This window comes from Eptesicus fuscus, chromosome 4 (genome assembly GCF_027574615.1).
Source record: "Eptesicus fuscus isolate TK198812 chromosome 4, DD_ASM_mEF_20220401, whole genome shotgun sequence".
In the NCBI taxonomy this organism is placed as follows: Eukaryota; Metazoa; Chordata; class Mammalia; order Chiroptera; family Vespertilionidae; genus Eptesicus; species Eptesicus fuscus.
The window spans coordinates 6,430,031-6,449,798 of NC_072476.1; the positions used below are offsets into that span (position 1 = coordinate 6,430,031).

The 19,768-nt window shown below is 56.6% G+C and overlaps 1 protein-coding gene across 2 annotated transcripts; it reads left to right on the plus strand.

Moving 5' to 3' along the window:
- The first annotated feature begins 446 nt into the window (after window positions 1-446).
- On the plus strand, window positions 447-19,768 carry KDM8 (lysine demethylase 8). 2 transcript variants are annotated; one of them, XM_008152773.3, is made up of 8 exons: window positions 447-578; window positions 1,885-2,407; window positions 4,475-4,641; window positions 6,407-6,539; window positions 12,369-12,413; window positions 17,372-17,521; window positions 18,327-18,419; window positions 18,495-19,768. In XM_008152773.3, the coding sequence occupies exons 2-8, from the start codon at window positions 1,913-1,915 to the stop codon at window positions 18,657-18,659; spliced, it is 1,248 nt and encodes a 415-aa protein (XP_008150995.2). In that variant the 5' UTR covers window positions 447-578; window positions 1,885-1,912; the 3' UTR covers window positions 18,660-19,768. The 2 variants fall into 2 exon arrangements, with proteins under 2 accessions (XP_008150995.2, XP_054570420.1); XM_054714445.1 differs by lacking the exon at window positions 18,327-18,419 and having other exon boundaries at window positions 18,495-19,767.

Here is a 19,768-nt window from a genome sequence, read left to right on the forward strand (position 1 = left end):
GAGGGCGAGTGACTCCTTCCACGAGGAGGGGAGAACTGCGCAGGCGTTGGGTTAAGGAGCCAATCCAGAGAGGATAGCTTCGCGCACGCGCCTTGGAAGGCTCGTCAGAGAAGCAACAGAGCCAGCGCATGCGCTCTGAGAATGCGGGGTAGCAACTCTCCAACTCTCCAAAGCGAGCAACGGTGGGAAGGAGAAAGGCCCTGCGCATGGGCAGTGATTTTATTTCAGAATTTTGCGCAGGCTTGCAAGCCAGGGTGTTGTGCGCCTGCGCAGTTCTTGTGTCGCCTTGGTTTGACTCTAGTGCGCCTGCGCGGTCTTTGTTTCTTCCCGGTAGCTCCGGACCAATCGGCGTTGTCTTCCGCCTGGAACTAGGCGGACTGGAAAGGTTTGGACCGCAGGGTTCTGAATGGCCCGCCAGAGATGAACCCTGGGAGCGGCGTCGGTAAGGGAAAGGGTGTGAGCCTGGGGTGGAGGGAGGGTGTGGGCAGGTGCCGCGCGCCTTAAGGACCGGGCTTTCCCACTCGGTAGGAGCTGACTCGGCATCAGTACCGCGTTGTGCCCCTCAGGATACAAAAATGGTAAGTCACCTTGCTTAGGGGTAGCCGTCCAGGGGGAGAGGGGTTGGGGTCACAGCGACAGAAAGTGCAGGCAGAGCTAAACACGAGAGTTGAAGTGGAGAAATATTGGCTACTTATTGATGAAGGGCGCCATCCAGGAGAAGGGAGCTAATGCTCCAAAGCAGGCACTTGGTTATAGATTAGTCGGGCAAATGCATGAGACACCGTGGGTTAGGGGTTCCGGTTGTGCTGGGTGCGGATGATGAGAAGGTGAAGGTGAGGTGAGGGTAATGAAGCTTTTCTTCAGATCTTGAGAGCTTTGAGGTCTTTTCCGGATCCCTCTGTCCGGTCTCATGGGGAAGTAGCCAGGGGGTCATTCCACCTTAGGGCTCAGGAACTGAAACATAACTTAGGTCAAGATGTTATGTTTAGCCTGCCAGAGGTGGGGACTGGGACACCATTAGTCAGGCCCAGGCTACTGCCTTCTGATGCCTGGGGTGGAAGGGGGCGGGTCCTGATTATCCAGGGCAGAGGCTAGGTCTCTGAGGAGTATAGAGAGAGAAAGGGATAGGATTTCTAGAGCGAGGATTTAAAACTAAATCAGTCATAAGGACCTCAGTTTCCAATGGTACCCTGCTGTCAGGTTTCTTCCTGAGAAGTTAAGATCTCACTTTTTCAGTAGCCTTCACTGAGTGCCTGCTGTGAGCCGGACGGCTTATAGGTTCCAGGGAAATGTATAGAGATGTTTTTGCCCTGGAAGAGCTCACAAGCTAGTTTTAGAGAGAGTGGTGTAAGCAGGTATTAGTGCTACATGTGACAACTGCTATAGAAGACGCTCCAGGGCTGTTCGAACACAAAACACTGCCTGAGAGTCTCGGTGGGCCCCTTCAGTGGGGCTGAAGGTTGGATAGGTTTGCCAGAGAAGAGGGATAAATATTCTTCCTGAACAAATATTTATCCTGTGCCCACTGTATGCTTGGTATTGTGCCAGGCCCTGAAGATACAGTGGTGACCCCAGACAGATGGGGCCCTGCCCTCACAAGAGTTTATGCCTAGCAGAGGAGTCCACTGGTGAAGAACCCTCCCACATGCACCTGAGATGTGAAGGATATTGTAAAGGATAAGTGTAGGAAGCTGTAGGAACCTACAGGGGACCAAGTCTGTATGTGGTCTCCCTCTCTCTATATATATATATATTGTCTAAATCTCAGTGGTTGACATGTTGGCCACAGGATATCATCACAGTTTTATTTTATAAAACGAGAATTGTATGGATTCAAGTGTCCCTCGTGGTGTTTGCTGCAACTTTTATTTCTTCCTCCACTAGCACTCGGCCTGAGCTGGCAGTGGGCCTGATGGCGGAAGACAGCAACCGAGACACGCTGGCGGGGCCAGGGGCCCTCTGGGGGGCCCTCCGGGCGCTACTGCCCCGCAGTAAAGAAGATCTGCGGTTGGACCTCAGTGAGAGCGTGGAGAGGAGTGTGGTGCTGCTGCTGCAGCAAGCCGCCGACCTCTTCTACGGGGGCAGAAGGAGCGAGTGTCTGCAGACGAGCGAGGTGGTCCTGGACTACTCCTGGGAGAAACTCAATACCGGGCTGTGGCAGGACGTGGACAAAGACTGGCGTCGGGTTTATGCCTTCGGCTGCCTCCTGAAAGCCGTGTGTCTGTGTGAAGCGCCTGGGGACGCGACCACCGTGGCCGAAGCCCTCAGAGTCTGTGACATGGGCCTGCTGATGGGAGCAGCCATCTTCGATGACATCCTCATTAAAGTCGCCGCCGTCCTCCAGGCGCACCTTCTCCCTGGGAAAAGGCCTGCCCACGGTCCGGCCCCGGAGCAGCCCCGCTTAAAGGTATCTTGGTGGGATTGTCCGCGACCACACCTAACAACCCAACAGCCCTGTTTTTCTGGAAGTGACAAGTCACCTCTCTGGCTGAAAATAGCATCTCCATCAACTGGGAAATAGAACAGCTCCATCTCTTTTCTCAATCTTTTCTTCCAGTTTCTGCAGCCCCAGTGTCCTTTTGGGAGAGGGAGGGTAGCAGCTTTGTCGTTCCTGAGAGAAACGGCTCAGGGATTGTGTGGGTGAGAGTGCAGCCAGCTAGCCCGTCTCTTCCAGCTTCTCGGTCAGCTGGCTGAAGTATCGCCCACTTTCCTGGCTGCCTCTGTCTGTGCGGCTGAGTTTGGGAGATCCCACAGTTAGCTCTCTTCTGGTCAGGTGGCTGATCAGTCCCGCCCTGTAGATCCTTGCACGTGTCCCTACTGGTATTTAAGTGCATGTGGCAAAGGATGGTTTACTGAGACGGCTTCAAAGCACAGTGCTGACACACAGGCCTCTGGGCAAGTCTGCTCACAAGGAGGAAACAGATCCATAAAAAAGTGTGCGGGAATGTTTGACCTCATCTTGGTTTTAAAAAATGCAAAAACAGGCAGTCATTTTTAGCTGTGAAATTATTAAACGAGCTTTTATACAATACCCAGCGTTGCCAAGGGTGCCTTAGAGCTAAGTACATGGTGTGTTCACTGACCTTGGAGAGGGCAGGGCAGACATGTAGCTCAAGGGACAAAATCCTGTCCCCTTTGACCCATGTGTTACAGTGCCCTTTCCCATGCTAAGTCTGTCCCAAGGGCATGTGGAGGTGGCTTCATGGCCAGGGTGGTACTCATGGTGTGGGTGGTGCTGGCCAGTGGATATGCTAATAGGTAAGGGCCCGAGAGCGCAGGCTCTGGAGCCAGCCTGCCTGGGCTCAAGCTCCCACACTGCCATTCACTGCCTGTGAGTCAGGCAAGTGCCATAGTCCCTCTGTGCCCCCACTGCTCCCTTGCCTGTAAGAGTGGGTTTTCTCAGCAGCTTTATTGAGCACCAACAGTGGCCCAGATGTGCCAGTCGCCAGGTGATGGTACAGAAGGGCCCAGGCCCTGTCCTCCCAGCACTGACAGTCTAGTGAGGCTGTAAAAGGTGGGGGGAGGCAGCTTCAGGGAGGTGGTGAGGGAAGGCCTCTTTGACAAGGGACATCTATATATATAAAACCCTAATATGCAAAGTGTCCCCTCAGGAGTTCTACCGACCGGGAATTCGATCGCTCAGTATGATGAGCGCTGACCACCAGGGGGTGGCACAGAACGAAAGAAGGCCCCAGCCAGCAGCCGCTAGGGACCCTACCCATGTATGAATTTCGTGCACTGGGCCTCCAGTGTGAACATAACAGCCTGTTGTGACAGGGAAGAGAACAGGCAGGTGCAGGTCCCGGCGCATTGCCTGCATGTAAGGATGTTAGGTGTGCTGCTGCAAATGTGGAGAACTGGCTTGGGGTCCAGCGATGGGGGCAGAGGACGCTGACACACGCCAGGCGGTCAGCCTGGGTCCTTTACACATGAGAGCTCGTCTCCCAGTCGTTTAACAGATAAGGAAACTGACGCTCAGGGACAGTAACTCATTCAGGTCAGTCAGTGGGAGATGATTGAGTAAATTATGATGCAACCACTCCTGGGACATTGCAAGCACTGTGGTATCGGGGAAACTGCTTTCGATAAGTTATTGGACGGGAGGGGCAGCGTTGCCTGTTCATCATGAGGATGTTACCCGTGGATCCGCGGTGCGTCTGTGAAATGGTGGGGAAGGAACTAGAGAATGAGAAAGAATGCTCTTATGTTCGATGGTGGAGTGTGGGACAGTAAGTTTTCCTCTGTTGCAGAATTTCTGTGAAAGCAACATATTACTTTTATAATTGAACAAACATTGGAAATGACCTGGTAAAGAAGAAAATACCTTGCTCTCAGGAGAAGTGAACAGTAGCAGCAGCAGCGGTAATAATGATAATAGATGTCAGCTATTATTGTTAGTAATGACCCCAAAGCTCTCCTACCACTGATGCAAATTCCGTGGTGGTTGCCACCTGTTTTGTTTTGTTTTAAACAGAAAGCCAGGAATGGCCATGTTTCGATTCCTGATATGAGGTCCGAGAGAGCAGTCCCCCGGCTTCGCTGTCCGTCCCTGCAGCATTTCAGGAAGCATTATCTGATGCCACAGACGCCTGTGATCTTGGAAGGCGTGGCCGACCATTGGCCGTGCATGAAGAAGTGGAGGTGGGTGGCTGCTGAGGGCCAGAGGTTCTCCCTCCATTTCAGCATTCCCAGACTCCCCGCACTCTTCCCCAGCACCCCCAAGTAGCACAGCCCCTGGACACGTCACTACCAGGCCCTGGGGTGGGTGGCTGAGGGTTAAACAAGAACTGACAGCCCTGGCCTGGTGGCTCAGCTGGTTGGCACGTTGTCCCTTACACCAAAAGGTGGTGAGTTCAGCCCTGGCCAGTGGGGCTCAGTGGTTAGAGCATCAGCCTGCACACTGAAGGCTGCAGGGCAAGGGCACGTACCTGGGTTGCAGGTTCGGTCCCCAGCCTTGGTCAGAGCGCATTCGGGAAGCAACCAGTCGATGTGTCTCTCTCACAACATTGTTTCTCTCACTCTCTTTCTCTCTCCATCCCTCCCATCCACTCTCTCTAAAAATCAATGGGAAAATTACCCTCAGGTGAGGATTAACAACAACAACAAAAGTTGTAGATTCAGTTCTTGGTCAGGGCACACACCTAGGTTGCGGGTTCAAATCCTGGTCAGGGTGCATACAGGAAGCAACCGATTGATGTGTCTCCCACGTCAGTGTTTCCTTCTCCCCCTTCATCTCTGAAATTAAAAAAATTAAAATAGGGGGGAAAGGAGACATATGTAATACTTTAAACAATAAATAAATAAATAAATCCTCGAGTGAGGATTAAAAACAAACCGCAACAGTCAGAGCTCGGGATCTCCGCCAGATCTAAGACTCTCGCCTCCCGCATGCTTGCCAGAGCTGTTTTTAATGCGGGCTTCAGGGACAGTCCAAGGTTAAGTCTCCTACGCAGTTTTGTAGGATCTTGGGAATTTTGCGCACTTTCTCGAGGGCCCTGAGGTTTCAGAGTAGAAATAAGAACCCCAGAAACAGCCTGTCCCCTTCTCTGGGCACCACGGCTCTTGTGTTTGCTTCCTCCTCACACCTGCCAGTAGTCCCGCCTCAGGCCCAGGCTCGGGGGGACAGGCCGCTGGAGAGTGGCTGTATTGCCATAGCTGTGCGTCTTTTTGGAAATGAGGAGGGTCTCTAGGGAAGGGTGAGCGAGTCAGCCTGTCATGGTGGTAGCCATGTGGAGGGAGTGGCTCCCACTGAGACAGGAGGAGGAGCTCTGACTGCAGCAGCCCACGTCCCAGCAAGCATGCAGCATGCGTGCCAGGAATGTTTCACTGTGTGCCAGGCGTGTTATATGTTTCACTGCATGCCAGTAGTGTTGCATGTTTGCTGCGTGCCAGGCATGGTACATGTTTCACTGCGTACCAGGCGCCAAAGACCGTGCCATGTTTAACCCTCTTTATCCTGGTTCCTGTGGGACAGGCACAGTCGTCAGCACCATTTTGCAGTGATGAACAGAGGCTCAGCGAGGTTAGGTAACTTGCTCAAGATCCCCAGGTCTGTTGCCGCAGGGTCTGGAGACAATGCCGGGCCACTAGGGCTGAGGCCCAGGCACTTCACCCTGTACTGTCGGCCATTTACTCAGCTGAGTGACAACGTGCGGAGAGAAGGCTCCTGGCCAGCCGTAAGCAGAGCAGCCTGGGGAGAACTGAGGCAAATGAGGTTTACTGGATCTGTCTGCAAAGCCACCCAGCACCGGGTGGGCGCAGCCTCACCCCTGCCCGTGTGGTCTAGTCGGTGAATGGGGGTGGCAGCTTCCACCTCGCAAGTGGTGATGCTGAGAGGAGACCAGTGTCCAGCGTGCCCTGCAAGCACGAGCAGTCGTGATGAAATGACGTATCTGTTTTCTGATAGCTTGGAGTATATACAGGAAATTGCTGGCTGCCGGACCGTCCCCGTGGAAGTGGGCTCCAGGTACACCGACGAGGAATGGTCCCAGAGGCTCATGACGGTCAGTGAGTTCATCGGCTGCTACATCCTGAACGAGGTGTGTCATCTGACTCCTTCCTAATACTTACGGGGGACACGTTACGTCTGGGCACAGAGCCTCCGTGCACTGCCCCGGAGCGTTGGGAGCAGTCAGTCTCTAAGAGTCTTGTCCGGAGGCGGCCACAGCCAGGAAGGCAGGCTGCTGGGTAGGCAGGTGGGCACGTGACATGACATGAGGGGCTCGTTTCAAAAACTTCGTTGTGCATTTCAGTGTTTTGAGTATATTCTAAGATTGTGCAGCCATCCCTACTATGTAATTCCAGAACATTTTTATCACTCCCAAAAGAAACCCCAAACTAAGTAATAGTCACTCCCCACTCCCTTTTCCCCCATCTCCAGGCACCTGCTAACCTGCTACTGTTTCTATGGGTTTGCCAGTTCTGGGCATTTTCTATAGATGGAGTCAGGCAACATGTGGCCCTCTGTGTCTGGCTTCTGTCACTGAGCATCATGTCCAAGGCTCATCCAGGTTGTAGCATCCGTCAGTGCTGCCCTTCATTCCTTTGTAAGGCTGATCATATTCCATTGTATGGAGACCACACGTTTATCCATTCGTCAGCTGATGGGCATTTGAGCTGTGTGCACTCTTCATCAGTATCAAAAATGCTGCTGGAGCCCTGGCCGGGTGGCTCAGTTGGTTGGAGCATCGTCCCGTACACCAAAAAGGTGGGGGTTCGATTCCCTATCGGCACAAAGCTAGGTTGCGGGTTCAATCCCCGGTCAGAGCGCATATGGAAGGCAACCAATTGATGTTTCTCTCTCCTTCCTCTCTCTCTAAAAATCAGTAAAAGCATATCCTCGGGTGAGGACTTAGAAAAGAAATGCTGCTGTGAGCATTCGTGTAGTTTTGTGTGGCCATCGTTTTGGCTTCTGTTAGGAATATACTAAGTGGAATTGCTGGAGACGCCACGTGGTAGCTCTGTGCTCACCCTTCTGAGGAGCTAACTGCCAAACTGTTTTCCAAAGCCGCTGCGCCACGTTGTCGTTTCAGATTCCTTCTGGTAGGGCCGGTGGCAGAGGACGCAGCTTGTCTGCCCAGGGCCTGACCCACAAGGGGAGCCTGTAAGTGGGTGCCCGGACCCTTCGGGGGGGGGGGGGGTGTCCACCCGCACCTGTGGTGGGCAAGGTCCTCACAAGGTGTGCGCAGTTAGCGTCAGTGCTTCGCAGCTCTCCCGCCGCCCCGGCAGCCCGCCCCCAGCCCGCGGGCTCTGTAAAGCTCTCACCGGTTTGGCCATGGGTCTGCTGCAACTGACGGCCCAGGCCAGTGACCATGGGGCTAAGGTTTCCTCTCTTGGCCTTCTCACCACTGTGACTGAACTCCTGACGGACCACCCGGGACCCTTCCTGACCCCATCTCTGCGCTCCTACATTTCCCCTCCTCCACGGCACTCGGTGGTTTTCTTGGCTGCGGGCTCCTCTGGCCGGGCTCACAGACGTCCTTCCATTCCTGCGTCTGCGTTCCTCCCAACCCCATCCCTGCTCAGCTCACTGTCACCGGGAGGCCTGGGAAGGGAGCTGTGGGCTAGGGACGCGCCGTGCGCACGTCCACCTCTGCTCAGACATGCGCCCCGCAGGCCTGGGACGTCTCCCTCCGCCAGGAGGAAGCCTGCTTGCTCGGCAGAGGCAGAACCAGAGGGTGTGCGCTTGGGGTTCAGGCAGAACAGCACTGCATCCAGCACGGGCCCTGGCCGGCTGTGTGTCGTTGGCTGGTTACTTAACCTCTCGGATCGCCAGCGCCCTGACCTTTGGTTAGTTAGGGTCGGTTGGGGTTAGTGAGAGGTTACCGAAGCTTCCTAGGGTCATTGCGAGAGTAGCACGTGGAGCTCCAAGCACAGCGCAGCGCTCAGTGTCCTGGCCTTCAGTGTCCTCTGTGCCAGGGGGCAGAGGTCACGTCACATCTGGCTCTGCCCAGTGGCTTAGCGCAGGGTCTGGCATTTTGTAAACTGTTTGTGGGAAGGAAGAGAGAATGAAGGAGAGAGACAGAAAGACAGATCTTCAGGGAATCCTGGAGGAACTTTACTTCAACACCGTTTCAGCCTCAGAGCTTGAGGCCAAGCCAACTCCGCCCTGGAGCCCGAAGGTGTGCCTGGCGTCCCTCCGCTCCTCCAGTGCATCCTCACCGAGGCCCAGGCGCCTGCAGAGAAGCCCTCCGCCTGGGCCGGTGTGTGAAACTGACCTTTTCACACAATGATAACCTCCAAAGATGTAGGAAAATTGGTGCTCACATTAATTGCTGCAAAGAGTCTAAATCATTTAACTTTGGGGCAAATAACCTGGCAGAGCTATGAAAATTTAAAAAGCACATGCTCCTTGACTCAGTTCTGCTTTTGGACATAGTATCCTCCTATATAATAAAGAGGTAATATGCAAATTAACCCCCACGCCCTCATAAGATGGCTGTCTACAACCAGACCGGCAGGGGGGTTAGTGAGGGGCGACCAAACAACTGAACAGCAGGCTGCGTGGGACGACCAAGCCAGCAGGGAAGCTGTGAGGGGCGACCAGGCCGGCAGGGGGGGGCAGTTGGGGGCAATGAGGCCAGCAGTGGGGGAGGGGGGCCAGTTAGGGATGACCAGGCTGGCAAGGGGGGTGCAGTTGGGGGTAACCATGCCGGCAGGGAGGGGGCAGATAGGGGCAATTAGGCCGGCAGGTGGGGCAGTGAGAGGCAACTAGGCCGGCGGGGGGACGGGCAGTTGGGGGCGACCAGGCCAGCAGGGGTGGCAATTAGGGGTGACCAGGCCAGCAGAGGGGGGCAGTTGGGGATGACCAGGTTGGCAGGGGCAGGGGGCAGTTAGGAGCGACCCGACCAGCAGGGAAGGGGCAGTTGGGGGTGACCTGGCCAACAGCGGGGGGCAGTTAGGGGTGACTAGGCCAGCAGGGGGGGCAGTTAGGGGCGATCAGGCAGGCACACAGAGGCAGTGAGGAGTGATCAGGCCGTCACGGGGGTGTGGGCAGTTAGGGGCAACCAGGCAGGCAGGCAGGTGAGCAATTAGGAGCCAGCGGTTCGGGATTGTGAGAGGGATGTACCAGATTGGAGAGGGTGTAGGCTGCGCTGAAGGGGAGGCTCCCCCCGCACGAATTTCGTGCACCGGGCCTCTAGTCTTACCTAATAATAGACAAACATGTAAATTGACTGTACCTCCGCTATGCCCACAGCCGATCAGAGTGAGTATGCAAATTAGAAGGTCAAAGATGGCAGCTGCTCCAGGCGCGGAGTGGCCAGGTGGGGCAGGGGGGTGAAGGGATCTACAGGAACAGAGTGCCACAGCGAAGATAAAACTGCAGACTCCAGATCTGCAGCGAAGACGAAGAAGGCAGACTCCGGCCTGAGTCTGCAGTGAAGACAAAGAAGGCAGACTCTGGCCGGAGTGAAGGCCTGGGTCCCGGGTGCCGGAGGAAAACTGGTGCTGGAAGCCAAGGGTAGGAAGGCCTGTTGCACAAATCTCTTCGTGCAACGGGCCTCTAGTATGAATATAAGGACCAGATCATTAGGCTGTTGATTGAAACACTAGCAAACAACCCCAGTGTCCACCAGTAGAGGGAGAGGTGAGTTAATAACAGTGTATCTGTCAATAAAGCATGTGTCCATCAAAAGAATGAGTCAGACACATATGTATTGACTTGAAAGAGAGATTCGTGGTGTATTAAATGAAGAAAGCAGATTTCTAAGTAATACATATAATATGATTCCATTTTTATTTTTTTAAATCATCCCCTTCATTTTTTTCTCCAAGAGGATATTAAATTGTTTATTGATTACACATGGTAATGGATGCTACACAGGTTTCATTCCCATCTGTAATTTTATCTGGTGCCGTAATTCAGTGTTTCTGTATTGCACAGGACATGCCAACAATCGTTAATAACCGAATAGACTCCATGACTCTGCTTGGGTGACCCTTTTAACGGTGAACTCCAGGCCTCGACACAGGAGCTGTGAGTTCAGCACACAGGGCTTCTGAAGACACTGGCTTCTGTGCCCAGCAGGTTGTAAATACGTTTCAGGTGGAACCTGACATCACTGTGAAGTGATTCCACGTTGCACCGTTGGGGTAATTTACCAAGATGGCTTCAGAGCAGACTAGCTTTACACAGCACACGTACTAAAAGACAGTCACTCGGTGTCATGATCCGACTCTTCCATTTAGCAATCAGTAGCACGGTGCCAGAAGTCTGCTTTCCACTTTCCGCAGAACAGAAGCTAAAATAACCTGTTACACAGTTAGTCACAAGCACAGTCCACGAGGTTTTTGCCCTTTCACATGAGTGTTGTCTAAACCAGTGGTCGCCAACCCTTCAGACCTCACGGACCACAGTGGTCTGCGGCCACCGGTTGGCGACCGCTGGTCTGAACCACGTCTTGGTCGCAGCGAGGCCCTGCCGCCACTGAGTGTGGCTGAGTTCACAGATCACTGTAACCTACAGCTTCCCTGGCCCTTCCTGCTCCTCTCCTGCCGAGCGTTGTTTCCTGGCAGTAATTACACCTGCCGCGGCTGGAACCGCCACAGCCACCTTGGTTTCGTGGTTTGGCAAAGTGTTGGCTTCCACCACCATAGGGGCCCGAGCTTCTGCCTCCACAGTTTCCTCCTTTCATGGGTCCAACATGTGAAGACTTGAGTGTTGTAATTGCCAAAATCACTGTAGCTTCCGCCACCCCCAAAACTGCTTCCATCATTACCAAAGCCATGACAGCTACTATGCCCACTGCCACCAAAGCCACTCAACCACAGAGTCCCCTCCACGACCAGTCGTCATTCCCACCAAAACTCCTCCACGGCCACCTCCGAAGTTTCCACAGCCCTTCGACCTCTTTGCCCATCTCTTGCTTGGACAGGGCTCTGCCTACTTCTCAGTGTGGCCATTCGCAGGATGGCATTTCCGAATGATAGTCTTGTCTATGGAGTCCGGCCATCAAAGGTTACCAAAGCAAACCTCCTCTCTCCACTGCCTGGCTCAGCCATGATTTCAGTCACTCCGTTTCCCACAGTTGAGAAGAGCCTCTCAGGTGAGTTCTCCAGTGCCTTCTTCAATCGTCCTCACAGGGCGGTGGGCACCAGGTCTTTGAGACCCCTCTGGACACCGCCCTCCGGTTCCACACTCCCACCCTCGCTGGCCTGGCATCCGTGGCGGCATCCACCTGCTCCACAGTGGCATCGTGACAAACCCAGAGCCCAGGGCGCTTGTGGTTGATCACATCACAGCCTGAGCGTCCCCCTGGCTCAGAAGGGCTCCTCCGACTCACCTCGTTTGTTTCAAAGCTCAAACCTCCGAGGAAGAGCCTCGGCAGCGGTTGGCTCTTGGCGAGACTCAGACTTCGTCGTGTTGACGACTGCGGGAGGGGAGACCGGCGATGCTGACTCCGCGCTCCACGGCAGGAAGGAGTGCTCTGACCAACGTATCTGCCCTTCTTTTCATTGATTTTAGAGAGGAAGATAAACAGCAATTTGTTCCACTTATTTCTGCATTCATTGGTTGATTCTTGTGTGGATCCAGCCCACAATCTTGGTGTATGGGGACGATGCTCTAACCAACTCAGCTACCCGGCCAGGGCCTGCCCCTTCACTTTTAATTTGAGTTAACTGAGCCGTGGGCACAGGCTGACAAACTCCAGCAACCTCTGGCAGAGGCAGCACTGATCCTGAGATCACATCAGCCACTGGGAGGGAGGAGGGGGGCCAGCAGGACAGAGGGGCCCTCTGGGTGGCTGCCGGGGCGGGCAGGGGCGTGCAGGTGCTGAGAGCCAGCTAAACAGGAGTAGCACCTGGAGGGCGCCCATCACCACTAACGGGCTTTCTGTGTCGCCTCTGGTTTTCTTCCCATGGACCAGCCGAGGGACGTCGGGTACCTGGCCCAGCACCAGCTCTTTGACCAGGTAAGTCTGAGACTGCGCTCCTCCGCCCTTCGCTCTCCCCAGTTCCCCTGCTCCCTTCCTGGGCCCTGACCCCAGAGGGCAGCAAAGGGTAGCAGCCTCATTTGCCACCCACTGGTGCTGCTCCCTGCAGAGAGCAGACTGGTGCCCTGTGCACTGCCTTCCTCACCAGCAGGTGGCAGGAGAGCAGGCAAGGCCACCAGGCCTGAGAGGCCGGGTGTGCTGAGCCCAGGGCCCGGGGTGGGGGGGGGGGGGGGGGGTGCAGATGTGGTCAGAACTGGAGAAGGAGTCCTGGGCAGCAGGCAAGGGTGGCAGACTGACCTGGCCAAGGAAGAGCGAGTCGCTGCCTTCCCTGCAACAGTTTTCTGGGCAGGTCCTGGCACCGCCCTCACCAGTCTCAGATGTCCCCCGGCAAGGCTTCTCCCCACCCTGGGCCTGCGGCTCGTGGCAGGGGCCGGGTTTGATTCCCTGGGTGCCCAGCCTGGTGGGCACACTTGCTGAAGACTGAATGAGGAAGGGGGCGCAGGCTGCAGCTGGGAGGAAGGGGGCGCAGCGAGGCCAGAGGCTGGAGGAGCTCCCAGCGAGCAGTGCCTCACTCAGAGGCCAGAGGGCCCCAGGGGAATGGCCGTGTGCTGGGCACATCAACCAGCCTGGGAGGGTTTGTCCAGAATTGCAGAGCAAGGAGCAGGCAATGGGGGGAGGCTGGGGCCAGGCCAAGAACTCAGATTTATCCGGAAAACAGCAAGGAGCCCTGTGAGGTTTTTAACAGGAGGGTTCCTAGTAAGAGGCGGTATTTCCAACGGAATCCAGCAGGAAGCCAGGGAGCCGGGGTACTTGTGAGGGACAGTGAGGGGGCGGTGGGGGGTGAGGGGAGCACAGAGTAGGGAGCAGAGGTGCCGCTGTCACAACTCAGCACCTGTGAACAGACAGCAGAGCACGGCCCCGGCCAGCATGGGCGTCACTGGGAGCTCCCAGCAATGTGGCCTCCACCCCTGGGCTCGGTGGCTGGGCTCGAGGTGACGGGGCTCCAGAGCCGCCAAACTGGAGCTCACGAAGCGGTCATGGGAGCTCGGGACCTGCTGGCTGTGGGGCGTGAGAAAACCAGGGTGCAGGACTACGTAAAGGATGCTCTTCGCTGCGCTGAGGACGGGAAATGCCACAGAAGATAGCAGTGATTGTCTGTGGGCGCTGGGCGGTCTTTTCCTTCTCATTTCTGTAGTTTCCAAATCATCTAGGATGAGTATGTACGCTCATCATAATGAGAAAAGGTAGACTTGTTTTTAAATGCAAATCACACGAGAACCAAGGGAAGGGGCCGGATGAGGGTGCGCTCCGGTCCCAGCGCCGTCTACTGAGGCCGCCAGGAGTGAGGTTCGGCTTTCTGTCCAGACCCTTCCGTGCGCCCACCCCTCCCTTCTCCCTCAGCACTTGGGGGTGTGGCTGGGCCAGGACCCCGGGCCACGAGGGAGTGGGCTCCTCTGTAGGCCCCTGTGCGCCAAGCACTGGGCTCTGCCCTGGATACGGGGCTAAAGATGTCAGAGTCCCTCCCTGCCCCCGTGGGCCTAAGACCACCCCCTCAGATGGTGATGAGGCCCCAGAGAAAGTAAGGGCCTCCCAGGAGGAGGCTGGCGGGAGAGCGGGCTCTCTGGGTGGGGCCCCCAGGGAAGGTGTCTCGGGGTGACATTGGAGCAGGGACCCAAAAGATGAGCAGTGGCCAGCCACGTGAGGAGGTAAGAGAAGGGCGGCTGGCGAGGAGAGCAACAGGAGTGAACTTGCACCTTCAAGGGGCAGGAGCAGCAGGTGGGGGCTGAGGTTAGGTGGGGCTGGGTGAGGAAGGACAGTTTTCTGAATGTGATGGGGGACTGGAGGGTGGTGTTTCCAGCATGTGGGGTGCTGGCACCTGGACACTGTGGGTGGCCGAGGTTGAGGGAAAGGGAGAATCAAGGAGGATGCCTAGATTTGGGAGCCAACCGACTCATTGGATGAAGCTGAGGAGTCCAGGAGAGATGCTGGTGCGGTCTCAGCCAGACCAGAGATGCTCCCGGGGGGCGGGGGGGGGGGGGCAGGAAATGCCCAGGGAGGGAGGGCAGTTCCCACAGGAGGCGAGGCCAGGCAAGTGAGTCAGTGGCAGGACCACAGCCACGCATGGGCTGGGCCCGTCTGCCCGCGCTGTGCTCACTGCCTGTCCTGACGGGGTGGGGTGAGGGGGTCCCAGGTTCAGTAGGGGCTGCGCCAGCCTCCAGGAACCTCCACCCCAAAGTTAAGGAGGGCTGGGTGGGCTCTATTGTCTTTTCCCCAGGCCTCCCGTGTTAGGGCTCACAGGTCCTGCCTCCTGACCTCTCTTGCTAAGAGGAGAAGGGGGCTCTAATTGATCAGCAGCCAGGCAGATGGGTGCACAGAGCAGGCTGCCCCCGCCCCTACTGTGTGATCTGAGACCTCTGTCACACTGGGCACGGCCTCCCAGGGGGCCCGTGAGCCACAGGAATCTTGGCTCCCGGCCCCGAAGCAGCCATTGGGCTAGAACAAGAGGAGCTGTTTTAAGAGAAGGCAGCTTGTGATTATTTTGAAGATGTTTTGGCTGTTGCCCGGAGTCTTTATCTGGGGTCCCCAGGGGCGTTCTCACCTCTGCTGTGAGCAGCCCGGCCCGGGGGCGATGTGGAGCAGAGGGGCTGGCGGCCGCTGGGCTGCTCTCCGGGCCTTCTCTGCCCACGTGAGGCTCAGGGCCTCCCACTCAACCTCTTGCCCCAGTGTCTTACTGACTTCCTCCCAGAGACCCCGGGCTTAGGGTATATTGGCTACTGCACTGGGCCTGCTTTTAACTATAAGTCATATTACCGGGGCAGGAGGGGTCTTCTCTTGGGGTCTCTGAATCCTGGGCCAGTGCTCTGATAACATCCACCAATCACCTTTCAGAAATCCTGATGATGTCATCAGGAAGCAGTGAGCTTCTCAGCATTCCACTGGGCCTGGTATGGGGTGATCCCCGAAAACCTCGAACAGGCCTTCTCCCTCAGCCCAGGGCAGTGCCCACAGACCCGGTTCTGTGTCTACACCGGCTGCTGGAGACACGGTCCGGGTGCCTGCAGGACATTCCAGCTGGGCTCAGCCCCCGAACTCGCAGTAGCCGCACTGCAGGATGGCGAGGCCAGTCTCCCTGCCCTGGACACCGGGCACCTGGCCACTGGGCCCCTTCAGACCGGGCGCTCCCTCTGAAAGCACCTGGGTCGAGTAGCAGAGGCGGTTCCGGCCGTTTCCATCCCTCTCAGGCTGGGAAGTGCCCCTGGGCTCAGAGCTGGCCCCACCAGGGGCTTGTGAGGGACCCACCTCCCTGGGGTGGGGCTGGAGCTGCTCCGGTGGGGCCAGCCCTGGGGGTCGGGTTAGGAGGTGGGTTCACTCGGGGAGAGGTGTCTTCACTGGGAGCCGCTGGCTGGTTCTTTCCACATGAGGCCAGGACCAGCGCGCTGGCAGAGGCCTGAGGCTTTGGGACATTCAAGGGAAACGGAAGCCTGGGCCCAAAGGGAATCGCTGTGTTAAAGCCATAAAGGAATCGGGTTGAGTGTAAGACGGGCTGGGCTCGCAGCGGGAATGTCCAGGAGGTGGTCTCCCCTCACTCTGCGCGCACACTGTCTGTCTCGGCGGTTCCTGCGCCAGCCTGCGTCCCGCTTTGGAAGCTGTGGGATACCCTCCTGGGCTTTGGAAAGGAGGAAGCCACCTTGATTTTCAGTGTCCTCCTTCCATCCTCCTCCTGCGGCAAAGATGTCAGACTGCCTCTGCCCGAAAGAGGGCGTGGGCTGGGGAGGCAGGGGGCGGTGAGGAAGCAGCCGAGGGGACAGTGTAAAGTACATCTTATCAGACGCACTGACGGCAGACAGATGGCAGACACTGATGGTGGGGCAGGGAGCCCACAGCGCCTGCCGCCTGCTTTCTGGCGCAGCCGCCTCCTCCTGGAGCGGAACATCACAGCCCCCTGAGGCACCGCAGCCCCCACGGGAGCAGGAGCGCGAGCTGGCTCCCCCCTGTCAAAGGCGCAGGCTTTGAAGCCTGGTGCACAGGACCGCCGCTCTCTGAATGGTTTCCCGTCTGGGCACCAGCAGCCCAGCGTGGGCGCCCCTTCCACCACATCCTCACCACGGGGCTGCGTCACCTCAGTCTCCTTGGTGGGAGACGATACCATCTCATTCGGATTTTTTGCTAAAGGGACTGAACCACGCCTTTATATCTGATTCATTAGTGTGTACTCTCTCGTTTTTGCCCTTTGTATTGGGATCCTTATCATGTACCTGTGAACTGTGTACATTAACCCTTCCTTACCACACTTGCTCAAGTAGAGTGCCTGGTCTATTGGTCTTTATAAGTAAGTTACGTAGCGCGTGCCGCTGTCCTTGCTTTGCCGTTAGTAAATCTGGGAAACCCCTCCAGATTGTCAGTCCCATTTTCTTTTTGTTTGTTCTTTAACTTGATTTTTTAAAATAATTAACTCTTTAGAAAATTACTAACTGAAAGAGAAAAAAGAAAATTACCAACTGGTTTAACTTTTTTTAAAGGGTGAATTAAACCCATTAAAGACACATTTATAAGAAATTATATTCACGTAGATTGCCTGAGCCCCCTTGTGCAGCTTCAGAGGGAAGATGAGTGCATTTAAGTGAAAATGTCTGGACGCCCCGAACTGGTTTACCTTTAAGTACAAAGACGAAGCACTGGTGTTGGATTTTTTAAAAGGAAACAAACATAAAATGCATATGACATGGAAACAAATCTGACATAACATCATATCTCTTCCCTGGTGATTATATTTTTCAAATTGAGTTTTAAATTCCTGTCCAGCACGTGTGGGTCCAGTCGTATATTACACAGGAGGACAGCGTGTATTTGGCCCTTCTGTCAGGTAGTCATGTGACTTCTGGGCTGGCGTGGCCCCGGCCTGGCCTCACCTCCCAGGTCTGCTCTGCCACCCACAGATCCCGGAGCTGAAGCAGGACATCAGCATCCCTGACTACTGCTGCCTGGGCGACGGGGAGGAGGAAGAGATCACCATCAACGCCTGGTTTGGGCCCCCAGGCACCGTGTCCCCCCTTCATCAGGATCCCCAGCAGAACTTCCTGGCCCAGGTGGGAGTCGCTCCAGAGCACCTGCCGCCTCCCGCGCCCGGCCCAGCCCGCGCCCACGCCATTATCCACCTTCACACACCAGAGAGTTGAACCACCAACAGGGCCGTGGACACAGGAAGGCAGGAATGGCACCAGGCTGGGGCGTGTGGGGCTGCTTCCAGATGTTATTCCTGGACGGACAGCTCATCCTCGGGCCCAGCGCCTCACTCCCACACAGCAGGCCCCACGCCGCCTCACGGCTGCCGCCCCTCCCGCCCCTGCCTGGCTGGCCTCTCCCTGCCAGCACCCTCCACGTGAGGAGCAGCTGCGCGGCCCCTGGTTTCCCTGAGACCCAGAGGAGGGCAGCTTGTGCAGCCGCCTTAGTGTTTCCTAAGCTCAGGGTCGAACCCATGGGACCATGCCTCCAGCCAGGCGGATGGGTGCCAGAGCAGGCTGCCCCTGCACACCGCTCAGCCCTGCGCTTTGTGAACCGGGCAGCTCACGCCCTCGCCGGCCCTGTGCTCTGTGGTGGGGAGAACCCGCCCCCTTGCTGCGGGTCGCAGCTGGTCCTCGTGAAGCACTGGGACGGTGGCTGTCACAGCGGGCCTAGCGGTCGCCACAGTGACAGGCGCTGGTTTGCAGTGGACCTGGAGGGACAGGCGCTGGACTCGGCACATGGGCAGCGGGGGTGGGGCTGGCTGGTGCGGGGAGCGGCGTGTGGAAGGTGCAGAGAGGCAGGGAGGACGTGGGTTCGGGGACCTGCAGTCGGTGTGGGGCAGCGGCGGGAGGGGAGGTCACGGCCGCTCATTGATGGTCACTCTTCCAGGTGCTTGGGAGGAAATACATCCGCCTGTATTCCCCGCAGGAGTCGGAAGCTGTGTATCCTCATGACACGCACCTTCTTCATAACACGAGCCAGGTGGGACCGTGTGGCATCGCCGCTCCCCCGCCCGCCGTCTGGAGACCAGGCACTGACTCCCTTTGCTCTCTCCAGGTTGACGTGGAGCATCCTGACCTGGAGAAGTTCCCCAAGTTTGCCGAGGCCCCGTTCCTGTCCTGCATCCTGTCCCCGGGAGAGCTCCTGTTCATCCCCGTTAAACACTGGCATTACGTGCGGGCCCTGGACCTGAGCTTCTCCGTCAGCTTCTGGTGGTCTTAGGCCTGCTCTGCGCCCGGCCGGCTGTGTGCGGCGAGAGCCCAGGACACTCCAGGCCGGACGGCAAGGCGTGGGCATGATAAGGCCGGACGTGTTTGGGACATGGGCGGGCAGCGTGTGCCCTGGCAGAGCCTGGCTCTGAGGTTGGCTGCCTGGATTCAAACCCGGACCCATTGCTTTAAGTGCCGTGTGATTTGGGCAAGTGTGTCTCCACCTGGAAAACGGGGCACTGGTCCTCATCACGGGGGGTCTGGGAGGTGGAGCGTGTGCAGAGCCTGGACAGTCATGCTTGTCACACAGCTGTCATGACGGGGCCTCTCCACGCCGTAGCCTGCAGGCCCTGGAGCCAGGTGGGCATGGCCCTGGTCACGGGGAGAGTCCTTGCCAGCTTGCTGAAGAGCTCAGACCTCTGCTGGGCAATGGGAAGTGCACGGACATTCTTCCTTTTGGTGGTTTCTTTTTATTATTATTGTTCATTGATTTTGGAGAGAGGAAGGGAGGGAGAGACATCAGTTTGTTATATATGCATTCATTGGTTGACGCTTACATGACCGGGGATTGAACCTGCAACCTTGGCATAGCAGGACGACACCAGCCGAGCTCCGTTTCCGTGCTGTCACTGCTGAGGTGACCTGCCTCCGGGGACTGCGCGGATCTCAGCGCGGTGCATTCCCCGGGCGCCCTCCCAGGAGGCTGTTCCCAAAGCAAGAAAGCGAGCCCTCACCAGCGCCGAGCAGCCCCCCCTGCCCCCCGGCGGCTCCGGCCTCCCAGCTCACTGCTCTCTGGGGAGAGGCCCGGACGTCAGGCTCTCCATGTTTACTTGTTCGTATAAATGTGTTGGTTTTGTTTGTATGAAATAGTGTGTTGTTTGTGTGTGACCATTAAGGCTTTCCCAGCCCTGTGACTGCAGGCAGGCAGGCAGGCAGATCCCAACAGCCGACACCAGAAACGCCCCGGCCTGCTCGCCGGCCACGAGACCCCCATGGTGCCACTTACGCAGGACTGCCTGGAGTTGACACTTGTCACTCCATGACTGTGAGGTAAACAGTGATCTGTTCCAAACCACTCATAAAAGTACAATCTTCCTCTGGCTGGTGTGCTCAGTGGTCAGA